This window comes from Calonectris borealis, chromosome 13 (assembly GCF_964195595.1).
Source record: "Calonectris borealis chromosome 13, bCalBor7.hap1.2, whole genome shotgun sequence".
In the NCBI taxonomy this organism is placed as follows: Eukaryota; Metazoa; Chordata; class Aves; order Procellariiformes; family Procellariidae; genus Calonectris; species Calonectris borealis.
Window position 1 is genome coordinate 1,832,575 of NC_134324.1, and position 20,625 is coordinate 1,853,199.

Here is a 20,625-nt window from a genome sequence, read left to right on the forward strand (position 1 = left end):
TCTCTAGCTGAAGTTTTTCTTCAAACTGTATGTACTTGTTCATTTGCTTAGTAACACATAACGAAAGGCTTTTCATACCTGGACTCTGCAGTAATATGTGGTTGCAGGTGTGAGACCTTTTACTTCATAGCTCTGGCAAGGGCCAGTGTAAATGATATGCATTGATCCTTCCACCTGTCCCCAGTCCAGTCTGTATTCACCGATTTCTGCACCATTGCACGCAGGACTCTGTGGGTTTAAGTGATAAGTTTTCCTTCAGCTATTGCACATACGTTCACCATACAAGCGTGATCTCTCGTTACACTAAAGAGAGACATCGGAACAGAAGCATTGGGGTTGGAACCTGAGGTTTCTTCCACCATAGCCAAGGGCACGATTTTAAGTTCAGCTTGTTAAAAGGTTTCCATCTAGACACGTGGCTATAGTAACAACACAGTTCAGACCAGAATTTTGAATGACTCACAATCTCTTACAGCTTGGATGAATTAAATATATTATATACTAGTTACCATACCATGAGGAGGATTAAACGTCACCCAATTTATTCAGTTAAGATGGAAATTCCTAGCTGGCAAAATTTACAAAACCAATGTATATCTCTATAAAGAGACGGGCTCAAAATATTCCAGCCCTACATTTGTTATTTCCTCCGTTTCTGTGTATCATACATGTGTCACTAGAATTCTAAAAGCCAAGTACTAACTTGTGTATTGCTGACAATCATTAAAACCTACCTCCCATGAAACTACAACACAAGTTGCACTTTTACAAGTTATCAGGGGTTTGCAGCATTGATCAGGGGGTCCTGGAGCAGTAGAGATCTCCGCTTTGTCAGAGTGAGGGCCAAACTGCAAGAAAGTAAGATTGCATGAATACAGCAACAGCAGTAGAGCAAAAACTGATGTGCAAGCATATGAGCTGAAGAAAACAAATTATTTTTAACTTGATAGAGAAATAAATAGAAGAGTTCAGTGCTTAGTTTCACAGCACTGTTTAAAATTCCTTTCAGGTAGTTTACTCTACAAACTGGCCCTGTGCCTACAGGATATCTCTAATCCTCCCACTGCTATGGTTTTGTAACTCCTCCTTCCCCTGTAGTCAGGATCTGGCTTCCAGAAGCAGCTGGGTACTGTTTCAGACAGACTTTTATGCAACCAACATTTATCCCAACCTTTTTCAAACCTGGCATTATTTGAACACACCCCTCTCTACACAATATTATTCCCACACCACCAATCTGCAGAGTCTAGGCTAACTGTAAAACATAAGACAATTTCTTAAGGCACAAACATTAAGTGGTTATTCACAGCCAGAAATGTAGGGTTTACACTGCAGTCAAAGACAAGACTAAAAGTAGGAAGAGAATGTCTAGCACTAACTTTGGACTAGTCACCTTCGGTACTGACAGTAATCCAGTAAACAACAACAGAAAGGCAACACACAGTGAACATCCCCTTAGCCAGGGACATTCAGTCCCTCCTTCAGCCCTAATTTATTGAATCTTCTTCAAATCATTTTTTTTTATGCTGTAGGAAATTTTGCTCCTTCAACAGAACTATGACAGAACACCGAAGCTACAAGATAAGACAATAGTAACATTACTATCTCTTGCGTAAAGAAAAAGCAAACTTGATCTCCTTAGCACAGTGGTTACCCCAACTTTATTTGCTGCTCGTATCCAGAAGCAATACGTTCTCCCTGGAAGTAGATTGTTTACTACATATTCAGATGCTGGACCCTGATACACTTGTCTGCGTTCATCTTGTTCAGAGTTTGCCATCTCTATAATATATTCTGTAATGTCGGAACCTCCATCTACAGATGGTGGGTCTATGAAATAAAAAGAGAAGGTTTTTTTTCCTATTAATTTCACAAAGCACTTTTTCTTTTAAATAGTTTCTAATCAGCCTTCTCAAGCTAAAAGTTGAACCAGATGAATTCTAAAAGTTAGAGTGCAGGCTTTTATCATATATCTGAGCAGGAACACTTTATGAAGCTTGCTTTTTTCCCCCAGATACCAATTAGTTTAAGATGGCCTTCATCAGTTTTTTTTCATTTTCCATATCTTTCCTTCAAAAACCAGTGCATCTTCATTACTTTTTGATTATCTCCTTTACTGAGATAAAAATGAGAAAAGGAAGGTTGATTTTTAAATTGCCAAACACGTGTCAGCAATGAGGCACTCAGCAAGCTTTCTCACCAGAAGACATTTACTTCTGCTTAAGTCTCACCACGTATGCACCACGCGCATGCACGCATCACCTAGCCAGAGGTTGTTAGCAAGCTCTGGTCTGAAAAAAAACCCCAAAACTAAGGACATGGACTACATCTATATGTCCCCACCCCCACCCCACCCCGAAGAGTTCTACAGATTTTTCATTTTTGTTCTGACATCTAAAATCAGAAAAATATTTTGCTCAGAAACACTGGAGCTTACCCCACTGTAAAGTGATTTCCTTGGGCTTAGCTTTGCCCGCCAGGCATGGAGCATGACACGGTCCAGGAGGAACAGCTGATGTCGTAACAGTCATAACATCAGAAGCCTAGCAGTAACACACATGATTTTAGAGGGGAAACACAAAACCACATTTCACTAAAGCATGAATAGAAACAGTTTTCAGAAGCAAATTTATTCTCATTTTTCTCACCTGGCTTTCACCACCTCTACTGACACAATAAACTCTCATTCTGTACGAAGTGCCAGGCTTCAGGTGATCACATACATGTTCTCTCTGGGAACCACTGTATATGGTGTCCCATTTACTTCCTGAGGAAAAAGAAAAAATACTTTATACTACAAAGATTTTGCAAAAATAAACCTTGAAAATTTTCTCAATTATTAATTAAAGATAGTCAAGCCACAGAATCAAACTTGAATGGTCAACTATGCAGAGAACATGTACAACACAATATACACACGTGAAAACGGAACAGTAATTGCTAGAACAATGAGTAGTGAATCAGTACACTGAGTTAGTATACAAGCTGAATTAGTACTTAAAGATGACTGCTTACCAACTGACGTTTCTGAGATTTCCAAAAAGTATTTAGAAATGTCTGATCCTCCATTATCTTTGGGTGGTTCTGCAAGAAATCAACATCTTAAAATAAATTATAGAAGATTTAAAAACAATGCATTATTTTGTTACCAGCTTTTTCAGAGAACATGGTCATTCATTGTAGAATACATTCAAGTAGAAAACTCAATTCAAAGAGAAAAAGAAAACTGTCTACTTATATGTTCACAATATGTCTTCCAGAATAATAGTTTCTTCTGTTTTTAATCATGATTATGCCAGGAAGAAGAGTAACTAGGAAAACACTGCCAATTTCAGGTATCATCTCTTATTTTGTTAAGAGCACATGAAAATTATTTAAGCATCACAGTAAATCTAGAGGCTATTACAACAGCCAACACCATTGACAGCTTCTCTAAAATGAATAAAGGAAAACACTACTTCCGTGCTACAGCCCCAAAACAAACCAAGATGCAATTTTTTGGTAATGCTAAGTATTTCTCCTGCAATCACGATATCAAGATATCATATCTCTTATCAAGACAAGAGACAAATAACTAGCCTGAGTTCGCCTCTGTTTTTTAATCTGCATTACTGAGTGACTGTATATACATAAGCAGCACTCAAATGCTATGTTAACAAAAGGCAACCTACCCCACGTGACTTTCACACTGTGCGAATGGATCTTGCCCTTTACAGCTGGTTTACTTGGTGGTCCGGGTTTGTCAGGCTCGGTGCTGTGTTCTACCACCTCACTAGGACTACTTTTTCCTTCACTGTTGTAGGCAAAGAGCTGTTTCAGGAATGAATGGAATACATAATAAATGCTTGATTTAATGACAAGTAATATCCTGCTGATTTATAAAGTTCTTCCATGAAAACAAAAAAAACAACCCCACAACAGAAAAGACAACAATTTAAAAGAAAATAAAATAAGCTACTACAAAAAATCTGATTTGTATTATGATTCCACCAAAAACTATTATAACAACAGAAGTACTGCAGGCAATTTTCTGCTGTCTCCATAGAAAGTGTCTTTGCTGTATGAAAATGCTAAAACTCCAGAAAAGCATGCAGTCACAATTAAATTAGAAACAAAATATAGTACAAACCCTAAACTTATAGGATGTACTCCTCCTAAGATTTCTTAAAGTGCATGAGAGTTCATCTCCATTGTACTGTGGTTGGAAACCATAACCCTGTAAAGCAGGGAAAATAAGAACAAAACAGTCACTAATTTTCCATGATAAAACAAAAAACCAGATCAGATTGATCAAATTTTTTTCAGCTCAAACTTCATCTTTGTTTCACCAATACATGCAATACTTGCCAACTGTTGCAGTATTTTGCAGCATTTTATTTTAAAGTAAAATACAGAGTTAATTTTTTATTTAAGCACTACTGTGTATCAGGCTTTTGCACACATAACAAAACCCAGCACTTACAGAACCTTCTTCTTCCATGTCTAAGCTGTAAGTGAGAGTGTCATCTGAGGACACCCCGTTAGGTGGGCTCCACTTTACTGACAGCCAGGTCACTCCTGCTTCAACGAGCACGGGGGGCGATGGGGCTGGTGGGACAATTCCTGCTGTATAGTATGTCACGGTCTCGCTGAATCCACTGGAAAAATATTTTTAAATAATATTAACAACAGCAGATGTAGTTGATGAGAAAATAAGTGATATGATATATTGTGTTCGTTACCTCATTCCAATATCATTTTTAGCGGCTAATCTGAGTGAGTATTTTGTAGAAGGAGAGAGTTTGGTAAGTTTATACTGCTTCAGATGCCCGTAGTAGCATTCTTTGAAGGGTCCACTCTTCCCCTTTAAGAAAGCAAGAACAACCTGAGTAACTTTTTGCATGGCGACTGTATGCTCTCTGCTAAGATCAACTTCCTCACTCCAAATTTTCCTAAATCTCATTTCACCTATTTAATAATAATTAAAAAAAAGGAGTAAGCCTAAGGAATGTAAAAAACTAATGTCATCATGGTCATACTGAGTATGCTGATAGTAATCATGAGCATTCTTCATAATAAAACCACACTTTGATTGAGATACCTGTTTATTTTTTGGCACTGTAGATTTGACAAAATGGTAATAAACAACTGCAGTTGAAAACAAAACGCATTTTTGAAGTTTTTTTTATCACTTTGGAATACATTTCAAGAAGAAGTTCAAAAGCTGAGTGATATTTGTGTCAGCTACTGAAGATACAAGCCAAACGCTCATCCATTTAAACAGAGCATAGGAATTAATCATGCTCTGAATGACGAAAACCAAATGAGGGAGTTTTACACTGTCCTCTCAGAGGATCTGAAAGGACTGTCTACTGGAATTGCTGCAATACTAGTCATTTGATTCAAGCGTTTTAATTGGCTTGTCCCTTTAAAACTGTCTGGACAGTTGCACTGAAAATAGCTGATGTACCTAAGCAAAAAGTATTTTTAAGTATAATTGGTCTACAGATGTCATTATGATTTTTTTGCACTAGAAAAGGTCTTACCTCATCCCATTCTAAAAGAAAATTAGTTATTTTGGAACCATTGTCATTTGAGGACTGAAAATAAAGAAACAATGAAAAAAGTTACAATCAAACGGTTTACTTTTATAAATATTTTTGCACATTACAAAACTTTTTAACAATTGCATATAATATACTCCAACTGCCTTTTAAGACAAAATATTTAGTGTAGAGCTGAAAGGAATCTGCAGTAGGCATACAAACAGCCCTCTTCTTCCACGAACACACTTGTGATAACCTGAAACTATTGTGGGCACAGACGCATGTATTCAGTAAAGTGAGTTAGAAAGGGTAAAAACTAGCAGGTATTTTAATTAGTTTAATTCCTCATTCCTGATGGCTCTCCAGGCTGCTATACTACTTCTATTAACTATGATAGTTTAGAATATGAACAGTTTTATTTTATGAGTAATGCAAATGATATTCTTATAGCTTTTTTCCTTGTGTCCTTGCACTGTGTGTTCACCAATTGTCTGAGCAATGTAAGCATTCAGACAAGCAACATTTGTATTTGTTATGACATACGAATTGGGAACAACCTTTACTTTCTGAGTACAGATTACACAAATAATTTAACTAATTAAAGTCATTTAGCTAACAACCATTTTCCAGGTAAAAGCATAATTATAAGAAAAACACAAAGAGACAAGAAAACAGTCACCAACAAGTCTTCACGGGTACTGTATATATTCAAAAGTCAGATTCCAAAAGTTAAATCTACAAACTAGCCAACGAAATTCACTATGAGTTGGTTAGAATAAGTATGAGACCTCTGAATTATAAGTTAAGTCATGCCTATTTATCACCCAGGAACCCCAAGCGAAAGTGTAAATGCTCTATCCTTTCCTATGCTGCCAGGGGAGAAGAGAACTTTCCTACTGATTAGTTCATACTCAGAGAGACCCGCTACCAACTCTGTCACACTAAAGCCATATGCAGGAAACTAAGTAAGCGGTGAAAGAAAGAGGAACAAACGATCATGATTTCAGTTATCAGTCTTAACTGAGCAACTTAAAGCCAGCACCTAAAGTACACACTAAATTATTGACACAGCTAATTTAAACATACCATACATGAATACATCAGACTGCTTACCTTCCACTGCAAACTCAGGCTGTTTTTGGTTCTGTTAATTAGCTTCGGTGCAGCTGGACAGTCTGGCTCACAACTTTCTGTAGTGAAACTCACTAATTCTGAAATGGATTCTTTTATGGAACTGCTGGTTGCTGAAACTCTGAACAAAGGACAATTAATTATGTAGATATTGCATTAGCACCTGAAAATTTAAGGAAAGAGTTGTCAGCTTTAGAAATGTATTTAATCACAGGCAGTGGTTACAGCAACAAGACCAGCCTGCTCACTTATAGGAAACAGGTGCCCAATCCCTCTTCTTTCAGGTCATTGATTTCAAAAGACAACCATTTCACACCTTTTCCTTCAGGAAGAAATAACAAAAAGTGAGTTTATGATGTCGCTCCAGCTTCTAGTAACTGATGCCCACATCATAAGAAACGCTACTATCCGTTCTATGTTCAGGGAGACAGGGGCATGCTGACTGGTGTGATGGAGATCACATAGGTACACTTACTGATCTTGAAGACTCCATTTGGCATCCTTCACTTACTTCACAATTACTATCTATCACAGTGGAGATATTTTAGTGATGAAAAGCACATGGGAGGCATGATGGAACTATAGCAAGTGTTACCAAATGGTAATAGAATACCTGACTTGAAATTAACCTTTTGCCAAAAAGACCTTGAGATTCAGATACGGACAACGCTTACTTGTTCAAGAGTACAGATACTAAAACAGGCTAAATCAGCTGTTCAGGCAATAAAGCCATGTTTATCAGTGTAATTGTTCAAATGAGACAGAATCTCTAGAAGAGCCATGCTCACTTATGTTTGTTTTCGTAGAGCAAGGACTTGACTAGTCATTTTTCAGAAATACTGTCCGTCTTATCAAATGAACTGTAGGTAAAAGAAAGTTGGCCTGTATGGAAAGCAACACCACCAGCCAAACACACACTATGCTACCCTGTGCAAGCGGAGTTGTGCCGAGTATTTAACACACTTGGAACTCTCTTGCAGCTTAAGAATAGGAGCTTGCTTTAGTAAGTCTTAAAACTTGTCTCCTCCTGTGCCTGAGCATTGAAGCTCTCTCTTCTGCTGCTGGATCACAGTGTTCTCCTGGCTTGTTTAACCAGCTTGACGTTTTCCTGACCAGTTAAACATCTTCTCCAGTAATGCTTATTTACTCTGCGTGGCAATTCTTGAATGTCACGTCTCGTTCTCTTGTAACACGGCATCTAACCTCTCCCCATTTCAACCGTTTCCACTTCCCTTCTTGCACTGCTACAGAAGCTTGCAGTTTAGAGAAGCAACTTTACAAATCACGCTGACAAGTCAGACTTGCAGATCCACGTTCAAGGCTGAATTATTTTATTTACCACTGCCTTCTGCCTACAATAATCTCTTTCACTGAGTCCAATCTTGTTGTTCTAAAAAAATACCAACAGAGGATAACTTAAAGTTTGTATTTGAGAAACACGAAGAGACAGAGAAGATAATAGGGAAGAAAATGAGGTGACATTTTTATGGAATTGGAAGATCAGTGGGAATTCAGATAGCAGTAGTGTCCATAACTATGATATTTTTGCAGAATATTCCTCAAGTTGTTTGTGATCAGATCTTTTTCACGAAGCCACAGTAATTTTGTAATTAATGTATCAACGAAAGCATCAACTATTTCATTCCCAGCAACATACCTGGCATGATAATCAGTTGCTGGTCTGAGATCAGGAAGCGTAATTGTTAATTCTTCTCCACTGTGAAAAGGGGGAAAAAAAAAAGTTACAGCTCTTCCTTATACTTTAAAGGATAAAAGCTTATTGAAAAGCAAAACCATGTAGCGCACATTTAATTTTCACGTTTTCCATTGTCCATGTAACTCTTAGTGATATTACTTAAAATTTATTTCATGTGAAGTAGGTAGGTCTGCAAGTCAACAAACAGCTCCTGATAGAGAGATTGCTGATTGGTTAATGTTTTTAAACATCGGTATTGTGCTTAAATGAAGAAACTAAACTTACACATAGACAGATTTAAATTTTCCATTTTTACCACTGTTGGATATTGCTACTTCAAATGTAAATGCTGCTGGACTATGACTATGGCTCTCTCCATTCTGTGAACTAACTGGGAGATTCCAGGACAGAACGGCTGATCTTGCTTGTATATCAGAAACCTATTAAAAGCATAAATAATGCAAGTAAGTTTGCTTTCTGTAATAAAAGGTATATTAGTCAATAACATGGTGTCGCTAGTTTGCCTATGAAGTTCCTCACTGGAGGAATTCTTTACCTTTGTAGTGGAAATATGGAGTCATTATTTGAATTTAAATTATTTCCTCTTTTCATTTCTAAAATATCATATAAAAGGATTTCCCTTCAAACACTAAACAAACATATAGACACACTACGCTGTCTCAGTGTCTGAAGAGAAAATTTCTATTTCACCTGCACTGTTTGCATCACTCATTTGGAGCAAGTTTTCAGATTTGGAGTCTTGAACACTGACACCAGATCTATATTTAGGCACAGTCAGAGGGCCTAACTTTCTAACTTTATTGTAACTCCCTCACATAATCTTAATATTTAACCACTAAGCTATAGGATAGGCAAGAGGCTCTGATTTTAAGTGCTCGTGACTAAAATTTTTGGTCTAAGTTTTTTGCTGCTTAATGCCCACACTCCAAATTTTCTCTGACAAAGTCAACACAGCCTTCTGTTAGCACTAAGTACAGATGTCAGAAGCAGCAATGAAAAAATACTACCGTAACAAAGAATAGTTGGAAAGCTGGAGCAAAAGAATACCACCCATGCTTACTGTATAGATAATGCAAAAAAGAGTTTCATTAAGCATGCTCAAGATCAAAAATATCAGTGCAGTTTCAGCCTTTAGACATTTAAATAACATCACCAGACTCCAATTTCCTAAATAAGTCTGTAAATACTCAAATATTTGCTCCAATTTCTAAACATAACAAAAAGATGACCTATTTTTGTAAATTCTATTCCCAATATTCTTAAATCCTCTATGCTGAACGAAGGATGGTTCCAAGAGTGGACAGACTTCCATTAGTTTAGCAGGCCCTTAGTTTGCGAGGCACTAAAGCCCTCACATACACTAGACAACTTCAACAGTGGATATGTTCTCAGCTTACAGACTGGGAGACAGAGTCAGACAGACTGTTTCAGAAAGTTGAGAAATAGTGGGTTTCCATAGCATGGTTGCCCTTTCCCAGCTATAAACTCTGACAACTAAAATACATTTTCACTATTAAAAAAGTAAACCATTAAGAAAAAAGAGAAAGAGATCAATAAGACACATGTTATTTTATAGAAAGTATATGTACAGAAAATAATGGTATTTTAAGGATAATACTTACGACTGGCTTGCCAATGCTCAAGTGAGTATCACATTTCTTGGATTCTGTGTCAGATTCTGAAATTTCAAATACAAAACAGATTACCGAAAATCCCAAGAGTAAACCAGTCTGTTACAAAAATGCCACCACAAGATGGAGTTCGCCTCATTAAGAGTTTAACAATAGTACTTATTGTGCAAAGTTCATTTCCCCTGTTTGTTTTGGCTGCGTGAGGGGTAGAAACATGAACTATCCAAAACTAACAGTGTTACAAAAACCCTTTTAGTACATCCTGCACAAAGGGTATATTTTCCTAATCTGAGCATAAATGGGTTTTCTTTGACAACACAAAAACATTCCTCCAAAAATGAAAGGTGTTAAAAAAATGACAATAAGATCTTATCTCTCTATTGTATGAGCTTTCCTTGAATTTCTATTGCAAAACACTTGGTCTAGGCATAACTTGGAAGAAGCCTGATCACAACTGCACACTAAAAATACCTACAGGTACCAAAAGGGTTACATCTATAAACTGAATCCTATCTTTACAATTGTCCATGTCGAACAATTCAGGATATTATTCCGCCTGCAAATAAAAACTCTTTCTTTTCCTTCCAATAAATTTGTATTAAGACAAATCTTTACTCAAGTGTATTTTTCGTCCTTGAAACAAGTTGGATAAAAGCTTCCACGTCTACTTACTTCCCAAGATACAAAGTCAGATTTCTCTTTTATTTCTGTAACCGAAGAGTTAAATACAACAGTGACACAGATAAGGAGTAGACCTTGCAATCTAATAAGACCACTTAATTTAATACGCACAAACAAAACACTAAAAGATGCACAAATCATTTAAGGAATCATTTCTGCATTTCAGCAACACTGTTTCAAACCAACAGGAAAGAAAAGATGTTGTACACAAGGTATTTTAGTACGTGCAAGTAAATAGCCATAAGCTATTAAAAAGCTCAAACATTCATTTGAGCAAAACAACGCGCTGAACTGAAATGACATCAAACAGCAACCTGTACAGACAGTTGCTCAAACCTTCCTGTTTCCTGAAGTTTTAAATAACTCCTAGTTATCTGAAAAGTACCACAAAGAATGACACCAGAAGTCTCTTATGTATGTACCCACAGGTCATCCTCACTTGGCATATTGATCAGTCCCGGGTCAGAAAAGGCAGAGCAGCAAACAAAAGGTTTAAAATTCAATCCTCCTGAAGACCTTATTCGATAAATCTCAAATGAACAAACTTGGCATTACTATGATTTCTAGAGGAAAAAACATCTAAACAAAATGAAAAGTATTTTTTTTCTAATACTTTACCCTTTCAATGCAACCTACCTCCCATCTCTGCATCTGGACTGCCCTTTGTTTTTCCTATCTGCTTCTGCTTTAGTGGTCCTCCGGCCCCTTGCTGTCCCTTTCCATTTCCATTCTGAATTGTTGCACTGGAAGAATTAACAACTTTATGTGGTGAAGATGGAGGACTGTTAAGTTTATTGTTAGTATGACCACTAGCTTGTCTGTCTTTTAGTCTTTTCTTCAGGTGTTCTTGCATTTTGAGACTCCGTTCATCTCGCTGAATGAAGTTTGTCCTTCCATGAGAACGAGGTTCTACAAAGAAAGGAGAACTTATTTCATTATTCAGTAGAATTTATTTGACATCTGAGAAACGCTCTATAAGTTAGAAGAATAACAACTGTAAAACCAGAACTTGAAAACCCATGGAACTTCACTTTGCTTGCTTTGTCAGTCTGTAGACGCATGGAGCTGCATGGCTCACATAACTTGGGCTTGGTGCATCTGTGAAGTCCCGAGGAGTTTCATACTCAGGTGTCTCTGGGCAGCAGAGCAAGAGAAAAGAAACATATTGCACACATCGCACTGCTGACTGGCAGAGCTTGGCTAGACTTCAGGAAGCTCACCTGATAACGAGTTTATGGACTGGGCTCAAATCAGTGTATGAGCATAAAGATCAGGCAGTAGGAGAAGAATGCGCCTGGAGGTTTAATTCTTGTTTTGAAACGTTGTCAACGTTAGTTAAATGCTATAGTAAGACATACAAAATATCTGCAAGTAAATTTCCATTTTTCCTATTTAACCCATATCCAAACTGTTGATTTTTTTTCTCTAACATTATTTTTGATCACTTGCTGAGTTTAGGGTTTGGGGTTTTTTTCTTTTTTTTTTTGGAGTGTAATTCTTCAGGCCTTTCTCTTTTGTTAGCTGCTCAAGATTATGCCTTACAGTTGCCTTGCTTCCCTGATACGGCCATGCAGTCACATCTTCAAAAAAGTGTAAGCAAATTTAGGACACAAACTAACTTTTTAATACATAGCTTGGGTGCTAATACTGAATATTTTACCCTAGACATGAGCTGAAATAGCTTAATTTCAGCTTGAGAGAGAGAGATAGAGAATGGTCTTACATAGTCTAATTTCTTTCTGTGTTAAATGTTTGTTTATATAATAAGGTTTACAGCCTGGCTTAATTCAGCAGTGATCCCAGTCCTCTGCTGAAGTATTGCTTCATTCAGTTTTTAAATATAGAGTGGACTTGCACTTCACCCCCCAACATGGGTTACTATGGTTTTTGGTTTATGTATGTTATTTTTATTTTCTTTCCAGTCATATTTGGACTCTGTCTAGCCAAAAAAATACATTCATGTATCAAATTAAATGCATTTTCAAAAAAACTTCATGCCAAGGCTGTGACAAAACACAGCAGTTTTGGAGAGCACAATTTTAGAGGAAGGTAGAAGCAATCATTGTGGCACTTACAGTAACAAAAGTAAGGATCCATGAAAAATATACACAGTATTAGGACACTGCTAAGTTACTGCTTTTGCGTTAAATCCTTAAAAACAGAACAGCAGAAGATTTAAACTTTATACAATCATACTTTGCACATGCAGAGTGCCTTCAGACCAGGCTCCATGACACCTTATACACAAGTGTATTTTAACATACCCCATAAACGCACATAAGGCTCAGGGAGTCTGATAACTAGCACCAAAATCACAGAAACGTGTGAAAGAGCTACCGACAGAACTCAGCTGTCTCAGTCGAGACGCGCTGAGTGAAAGGCCTTCTCGTGTATGTAAACATCACCTGCGCTCTCACCTTGTTCTTGAAAAACGTGTGGTGGTGGATGCTGGTGAATGAACTGTGGTGGTAGCTCTCCTGTCCCAGGAACCGGAGGGTACACGGGGTGAGGTGGGTGGGGAAGCAAAGCATGGTGATGATGCATGTAATGTGGCACATGGGGAGGAGGAGGAGGAGGATGCATGGAAGGATGGAATTCAGCTGAGTGTGGCAATACCACCACTTTACGAACTCCATTTTCTTCCACCACCTGTCATGCAACATAAGAAATGAACCGTCAGTACAAAAACGATCTGGTAAATATTGTACATTTAATAAAGAGTCTCTGTGCTTAAGTTTATACCCACAATTTGACAGTCAGGGATATGCACACAGAAATGAATTCCAGTGGAAATCCAGCATATGTTACTGGAAGAAACTGGAGTTTGAGGCAGTCAGTTTTAAGAAGCTGAACTTCACACACTAAAGTGCTAAGCAATCTATAATTTATGAATAATGTATATATTCTTTTAAACAAGTAATGTGAATTGATCAGGGCATAATTTCCAGTCCACTTGTAATTACAGTTAGAAGAACTGCTTTAGACCACATCCTGACTGACAGCGCTATCATATGTACAAGTCACTGCATGTCATCTGATTTGTGGTACACGTCTGCGTACACGTTCTTAGCCTATGGCAAGTACAAAGTATTACAAGTCAGCTCTGCTGTCTTGTACTATGATGCAACCCAACTCAAATGTCAAAACATTTCATGTTTGCCACAGGCTAAGAGAATTCAGACAAGGAACCTGTCTGTGCGTTTGAACTCTAGGATAAAAAGATGCTAAGACAGTGCATGCATATGTATGCACATGCACCCTTTTAAGCATGTGTTCTAAACTGGCAACATATAGGCTCCTTCTGGAGTCTAATTCTGCCAGCGTGAAATAGATTAATATCTCAATGTATTGCTTTTCCTACAGTAAATATAAAATACATTAAGGTTTTATACAATAACACTTCTCTAAATCTTAAAACTGAGAAGAGACTTTGGATGGAACACAGGTTTTAGAAGACAAGGTCAAGAAATAACACGAGAGTACGATTCACAAAAAGACATATTAAACAATGATGACACTGAAGTAAAACAATGCCCAGTTTAGTCTCATCTTTAAGACAGCTGGAACAGACAACCAGAGGCTGAGGTTCACAGGGTCCTTTCTCCAGGTAGGGTTCATAGTACAGACAGAGGACATCTACACTGATGCGTTGTCACTCTGTGGTTACAGTCCATTTTGCTTATCTGAGGGATTACGTTTTCAGCACCTGCAGTTCTGATGGGGTCAAAGGCTTCCGAGTTGACCATCAGAGAAATCACCTGGTCATATTCCACTTTGTTTCTTCTGCCACAACACAGAAGTCCACTGGCATAAAATTCAGACTGTATCTAATGTGAAGTCTGACTCAGAAGTGAACTAGATTGTACTAAATCCTATTTAAAGGCACACAACAACTCAATTGTTCTCTTCTCCCTCACACAAAAAATTAAACAGGTATGAGCAATATAATTGGAAAAAAAAAAATCAACGATAGAAAAATGTTCAATATTAAAGGCAAACCAACACTCGAAAATTAATCAAGTCTCAGTAGGAAAACCAGGCATTTTTCTTAGATTGGTTTAAAATTAGTCTGCAGCTTTATGCTTCCTTCCTTCTACATCAGTCATCTCCGAGTTGCATTTAAAAATGCAGATCACAAACGCTATTAGGCAGGGCCTTACAGTGCTTTAACAGAGATGGACCACATAGTCAGCAGAAAACATTATCTGTGGATCCAAGTTGGGGGTGCGTTCCAGCTGCAGGCTGGCATACAAAATTGAGATGCAAAACATTTTTTTTTTTTAATGCAATCTGTAAAGTAAATCATACAAATAAAAATTGCTCCTAGAAGATTTCAACTTATTTATGTAGCCCTCTGTTACTAAAAATATACACAATTTATATTTTCAGTCATTTAAAGAAAGCACTACACAAAAGCAAGCCATATGTTTTATCTTGTTAGTTCCTTTAAGATCCTCTCTTAAAGAATGTTTAGTTTGGCTATAAGAAATCACTGTAGCGTTTCCTAGTTGGCCAAGAAGGCATTATGGATGTTGAAATACTGCTTACACCAAAAGTACATTTTGAAAAGCTCCTCAGCAAAAGATAAAGCAAACTAACGAGAAATTATTCTTCTGAAGGGAAATAGAATGTGTCCACTCACAAATTGCTGTAACAAAGTTCAGCTGTGAGACGACCTCAGAGTCGACTGTATTATTAGCAATTCTTAACAGACTTTAAATAGAGGAAAAAAATTATAAGGACTTACACTTAAGACTAAGCTTACACTGAATACACTTTGTTGTAGAAACAACGTGGGGGGGCTTTTTGCTTCACGAACGGAACTAAACACGTCACTTGAACTACATTACATTGCATAATATTATAACACACGCTATAACATATACAAGTCGAAACTCATAGCAAATTTTGATGGCTATGTTAACTCTATTTTATATCTATGTTAAGCAAGAACACATGGCACAGTTTTGGGTAGAAAGGGTACATTAATATAATACGACTTTTACATGATTTTACAGTCTGAAGTTGCTACGTCCTGTTATCTGCTACTGAATCACTTCATTCCACTTAGGCAGAAACCAACATAACTTATCTCTGGGCTCTGCCAGACAGTTTTGGGAACAGAAAGTTAAAGTCTCATCTGCTGACGAGATCAGGAGAAGTGACCCAAGCGCTGATTTAAAGTTGGCTTCAAACCTGTCTATCCCTGTCATAATGACCTAGGGAAAACAAAACAAACCCAAACCTCCTAGTTTCATGTGACAGCAAACATAGAACAAATGTATTTTTCAGTTTGTACATCTCAGCATTTGCCAGCGCTTTGCATATTGTTTGCACCGAAGACTCAATTTCATACTGACGCATCAATTATCTGGGGGATCTTTCTTCAGGGTCTGCATGAAAGTACCTACTTGTAATAGCAGAAGCACAAACTGCAGAGCCAGCTGTATGCAAAAAGACATACAGCTTGCCTGAGGAACTCAAGAACATACAGTTACAAGGTTTTCAAGCCTGATCAGAAAACTCCTAATTTTGAACATCACTAGAAAATGAGAAACCTAGCATATTCTATTTAAACATTTGTTTTTAATTACTTCCCTTTAAAAATGCATTGATTCAAAAGTAAATCAAACGGGTAACTTCCAATACCTCTGATAACAGTTCAAATACCACACGCAGGTCTGATCTGCTATGACTTAACAACGCAGAGGAGTGGAAAATCAATGAGAATGGAAAAGTAAAGCTGGGAGAGAAGCCCAGAGTCCTGCCCGTTTCATAGGCACGTCACTAGCATTAACACTCCTCTATAACAGGAGAGTGTTTTGCTGAATGTTAAGGAGTTCAGAGCTGGTAAAGAAAGGGGCATTGAAAACTTTGATAAATAGAGTTATATTAGAATAGAAAAATCTGAATTAAGAGAACACATTAAAGGAATATCTTATGCAGTACAGGAAAAAAAAAGACTTAAGGGATGAAAGAGAGAATGATACTGCTACATGACCTATATAACCTCAATGAAAGAAACACGAGTCTCACATCCACAGAATGTGTGAGATACGTTCAATTCTGATGCTGCCCCTAGCTATGTTCCCATCAGGCTGTTTCTAGCAGCGCTAAGCACCGTCTGTACTCATCAGTCCTCTGACACTTCGCAGGCTGCAGTCAACTGTGGTTGTTCATATGACCCAGGCACCTACTTTCACCCTGAAAACAGGACTGAAGAAAAATCAAGATGTGGATCCTGTTAATGGAGCTCAACATCCAGCCAATTCAGAGCCATCTTACTAAAAGTAATCTTTTACTGCCTAGTAGTATTGTTAAAAAAAATCCTGAAAACTAGATCAAATATGACTAAGTGAACAGAAGGTGATAGAGCCTACAATAAAGTAAGTTAAATAGTTGATAAGTTCAATGGAAAAAATATGAGAAATGCTTTTAACAGCTGTTCCAGATAAAATAATCAATAGCCTTACTGTTAAAAAGCCACACCCACAAACATACTGAAATACAAGAATAAATTAAAGTTTACCTGAGATACATAACCGGGAGGCACAAATATAGGCGGCATAGAACCATTTGGTGACATCATAGGAACATGGGCTGGACCTGAGAAGTAACAAGGTGCCACTTTTTAACAAACGAGGCTTTTACAAACTCGAGACACCTTTTTTTCAAAGGTGGTGGCTCGGTTTGGTGCCTGAAAAGCCAGCAACTGCATCCAACTCTGTATTTATGGAACTCCTTTTAGACAAGTAGATTTAGAAGCAAGGCTTAAACTATCCAATTAAAAGGTCAGTTAGCAGAGAAACTTAAATAATCAGGACTGCGAGTTTAAAAAAAGGTGAACGTACCAAGTTTCCGTCAAGAAAAATAATGGAATTTATGTCACTGATGGATATCTCATTTTCACATTCAAAATACCCATTAAGTATGATTTAATAACTTTCAGGGAGCATCTTGAATTTTAGATAATATTGCTGAATGCAAGTATGGCTGTATATTTATTCTACAAAAAGCATAGATTAGATTTATCCCAACCACCGTGCTTATACAGGCAACAGTATTTCTTTAATTGTACAAAAATCAGTATAGATATATTTTAGTTCTTATTTTGTGACAGAGTTAAAAGTCTGTAGCAACGACACTGGCACCATAGTAATGCTGACAGCTGGTCTACCAACTTTTTTTTTTTTTTAAATAAGAATATATTATTTTTCACATCAAGCTGAAAGAAAGTATTCCTGTCTGGGATTTGATGAAAGCAGAATGGACACATTTTATATAATATCATTTGAAATGGTGAAAAATATTCCAAAAATGGAAGTACTGATAAATTCAACTTGGCTTACAGGGGATATTTTGACCCGATTGAGACTTGCAGTTCTGTTACTTACCCAGAAGGTAAAAAGTAGCCACACACAGAGGGTAGCAATGCTTCCCACAGTATCAGCAGGCTGCTAATGTCACTACCTTACAGTAAAGTGAGGTCACACAGCGCCTATTAATGTTGTTTAGATTAGTGTGGACTAAATCCCATGTAAATTCATGTGTTAAGATTCTGAGAAGACAGTTATTCAAGGATCATTACAAAAACAGTTGAGATGCCAGCCTTTTATAAATTAGCAGCAAAGTCTGCAGAGATGCAGGGAATCTTGGAAATTTCCCAGTGCTGTCTCATTTGTGCTTTAAGTACAAACTGAAAAAACTGATTCATTACATTGCAGAACATATAAAAACACATTTAACGTTACAGAAACAAATACTGGTAGTAATTCTGTGATATCTGAAGAATCAAAATATTTAGATTCAGTACTTCAGTTTTTCCTTTACCTTGAATACATTGAATGTGTCCATCTTCAGTTGTAATTGTAAATGTTTCACCTGGGTTTACCTGTACAAGAATAACCTGTAGAAAACAAAACACAAAAGAGGTGGTTGGTTTGGTTTTTTTTTTTTAAATTTTAGAAATTATCTGGCAGAAAAAACCCATCTCTTCCTTATACCCACATGTTAGATTAAAACAATATAGCTTTGGCAACCTTAGAGAGTAAAAAAGCAAGATGAGAAACACTGATGGGTAGAATGAAATTTCTTCATACTTTGACATTAAATCATTAGTTTTGCATAATCAGGTTTTTTTTTCTCTGATTACTACCAGAAGTGCTTCCCTTGAAATAATTAGCTAAGCTTTTATTCAGTATTTTCATACTGCTTTTCCTTCTTTTACTGAAGCAATAAATTACCTAAGATCCAACTTGCTTTCCAAGCTTTGCCTATGAGATTATTTCAGTTTCAGGGCTAAACTGGCAAAATCAGGACTATACACACACACACAAAAAGAAAGAAAAAAAAAGAAAAGGAAAAACAAAGAAAAAAGATGCTTTGCCCAAAACTCAGCCATGTTTTTTCACTGAAAGCATGCTGGTATGTATTTTGACAATATATTCTCCGATGCTATCATGTAACTTAATAAAGTATACAGTCCTTTGGGCGTGGAAGGAGGGTAGAGGAGGTGATAAAGTAGGTCATGCCTACCACCTCTGCCCTAAAGCTCCTGAAAGATCAGGTGTATTTCCTCACGTGTTTGTGTAATCCTGTAGCTAGAGAAATACAACTAGCAGTGAGATTCTGCAGGTCAATTTGGACATGATCACATTCCCTTTCACACAAATCAATGTGGACATCTGCCAGAATTATTTCTCATCAGTTCCCTTGTGCTGGGTAACACAAACGATCACCTCATTCCACCCCATCCATAGCACGTTCTTCAGTCTTACTGTGAAATATTGGCAGCTGTGCTGCAGTTTTATTGTAACATGACAACATCACTACAAGAATTTTGCAGCGAGATTCTGCTATATTACATAGGCACCGGACTAATTCTTTAGTAAAATGAAGGATTTGGCCATGTAAGAACTGCACAGTTACACAGTCAAAATTCCACTCTGGTGACAGCTAGCGCATAAAGAAAGGCCAATGTAAAAATTGAAATAAAATATATTTGTAAAACCCATGTTCGTTGAAGTTATAGTTTACGTCTCCCGCTTCTCTCTCCCTCTACTCTCGAGTGTGCAACTTCAGCACAGAAAGAGATGGATGTTTGCACAGATCTCTTACATTTAAACTGTTATGTGCAAAACAAAACTCAAAGCAGCAGACTGTTAAACACTGTTTAACACTGATTTTGCAGCTTCTGCATACTGCTATATTAATCTCAGCTTTTATGTTTTAACAGGGGATGTAGAAGCATATATGAACACAGACCTGCTCCAGTGAGTTCATGGTACAGGAGACAATTTTACTCAAAGTAGATGAGTTTCTTCTGGACATAAATAAAAACGCCAAACACCCCTGAAAAGGCCATCTAGCCAGTCAGTAATATTTATTACCGTTCCATGAGACAGACAGATGACAGATAACACTTTTAAAAATGGCATAATTAAAACACTGAAACTTAAGCAGATGTGTCAGTATATAAGTAAATTTATGACTTAAACTCTACTGAATTTCTAGGAGTAAAGAGAGAGAAGCAAATGTTACTCGTTTAAAGAAAACGGACAATAACGGGCCGGGGATTTACCAGCGCACAAAGAACGAGGAAAGATGAGGTCTGCTGCGAACAGCAGCTGCTGGGGATGGACACTAGCAGGGGACAGGACTCTATAGGCAGGTATTACACCTCACAGCAAGTCTCATCTTCAACGGCAAGAACATTCAGAGGCAGGAAAAGGGAGTCCTTCAGAAATTCAGAGTGTCTGAATGTGTCAGATCTTCAGAAGAGGTTTCAATTAACTGAAGTTCTCACAAACAGTTCAGGAAGCTATTAACTGAACTCAGTGAAAAGGATCATGAGTGGTGTAATCACAGGGCTGTAGAGCAGTTCAGAGACTGGAATTTCAGGAATGCATGGGGCAATGTCTTAGAGGAATGACTCACTATA

The 20,625-nt window shown here is 37.3% G+C and overlaps 1 protein-coding gene across 4 annotated transcripts in view; it reads right to left on the reverse strand.

Moving 5' to 3' along the window:
* LOC142087576 (fibronectin type-III domain-containing protein 3a-like) overlaps positions 1-20,625 on the reverse strand; it is a 48,624-nt gene that overhangs the window by 6,922 nt on the left and 21,077 nt on the right. For all 4 annotated transcript variants that reach the window (XM_075161920.1, XM_075161919.1, XM_075161921.1 and 1 more), the window contains 19 exons: positions 18,516-18,591; positions 17,215-17,291; positions 13,103-13,334; positions 11,322-11,594; positions 9,996-10,051; positions 8,638-8,792; positions 8,314-8,373; positions 6,639-6,777; positions 5,526-5,579; positions 4,722-4,843; positions 4,463-4,637; positions 4,130-4,216; positions 3,672-3,810; positions 3,016-3,084; positions 2,649-2,767; positions 2,438-2,543; positions 1,655-1,830; positions 735-848; positions 79-228 (listed from right to left, as the gene is read on the reverse strand). In XM_075161920.1, coding sequence (XP_075018021.1) covers positions 79-228; positions 735-848; positions 1,655-1,830; positions 2,438-2,543; positions 2,649-2,767; positions 3,016-3,084; positions 3,672-3,810; positions 4,130-4,216; positions 4,463-4,637; positions 4,722-4,843; positions 5,526-5,579; positions 6,639-6,777; positions 8,314-8,373; positions 8,638-8,792; positions 9,996-10,051; positions 11,322-11,594; positions 13,103-13,334; positions 17,215-17,291; positions 18,516-18,591 — 2,379 coding nt within the window. The remainder of the gene's footprint in view (positions 1-78; positions 229-734; positions 849-1,654; positions 1,831-2,437; positions 2,544-2,648; positions 2,768-3,015; positions 3,085-3,671; positions 3,811-4,129; positions 4,217-4,462; positions 4,638-4,721; positions 4,844-5,525; positions 5,580-6,638; positions 6,778-8,313; positions 8,374-8,637; positions 8,793-9,995; positions 10,052-11,321; positions 11,595-13,102; positions 13,335-17,214; positions 17,292-18,515; positions 18,592-20,625) is intronic.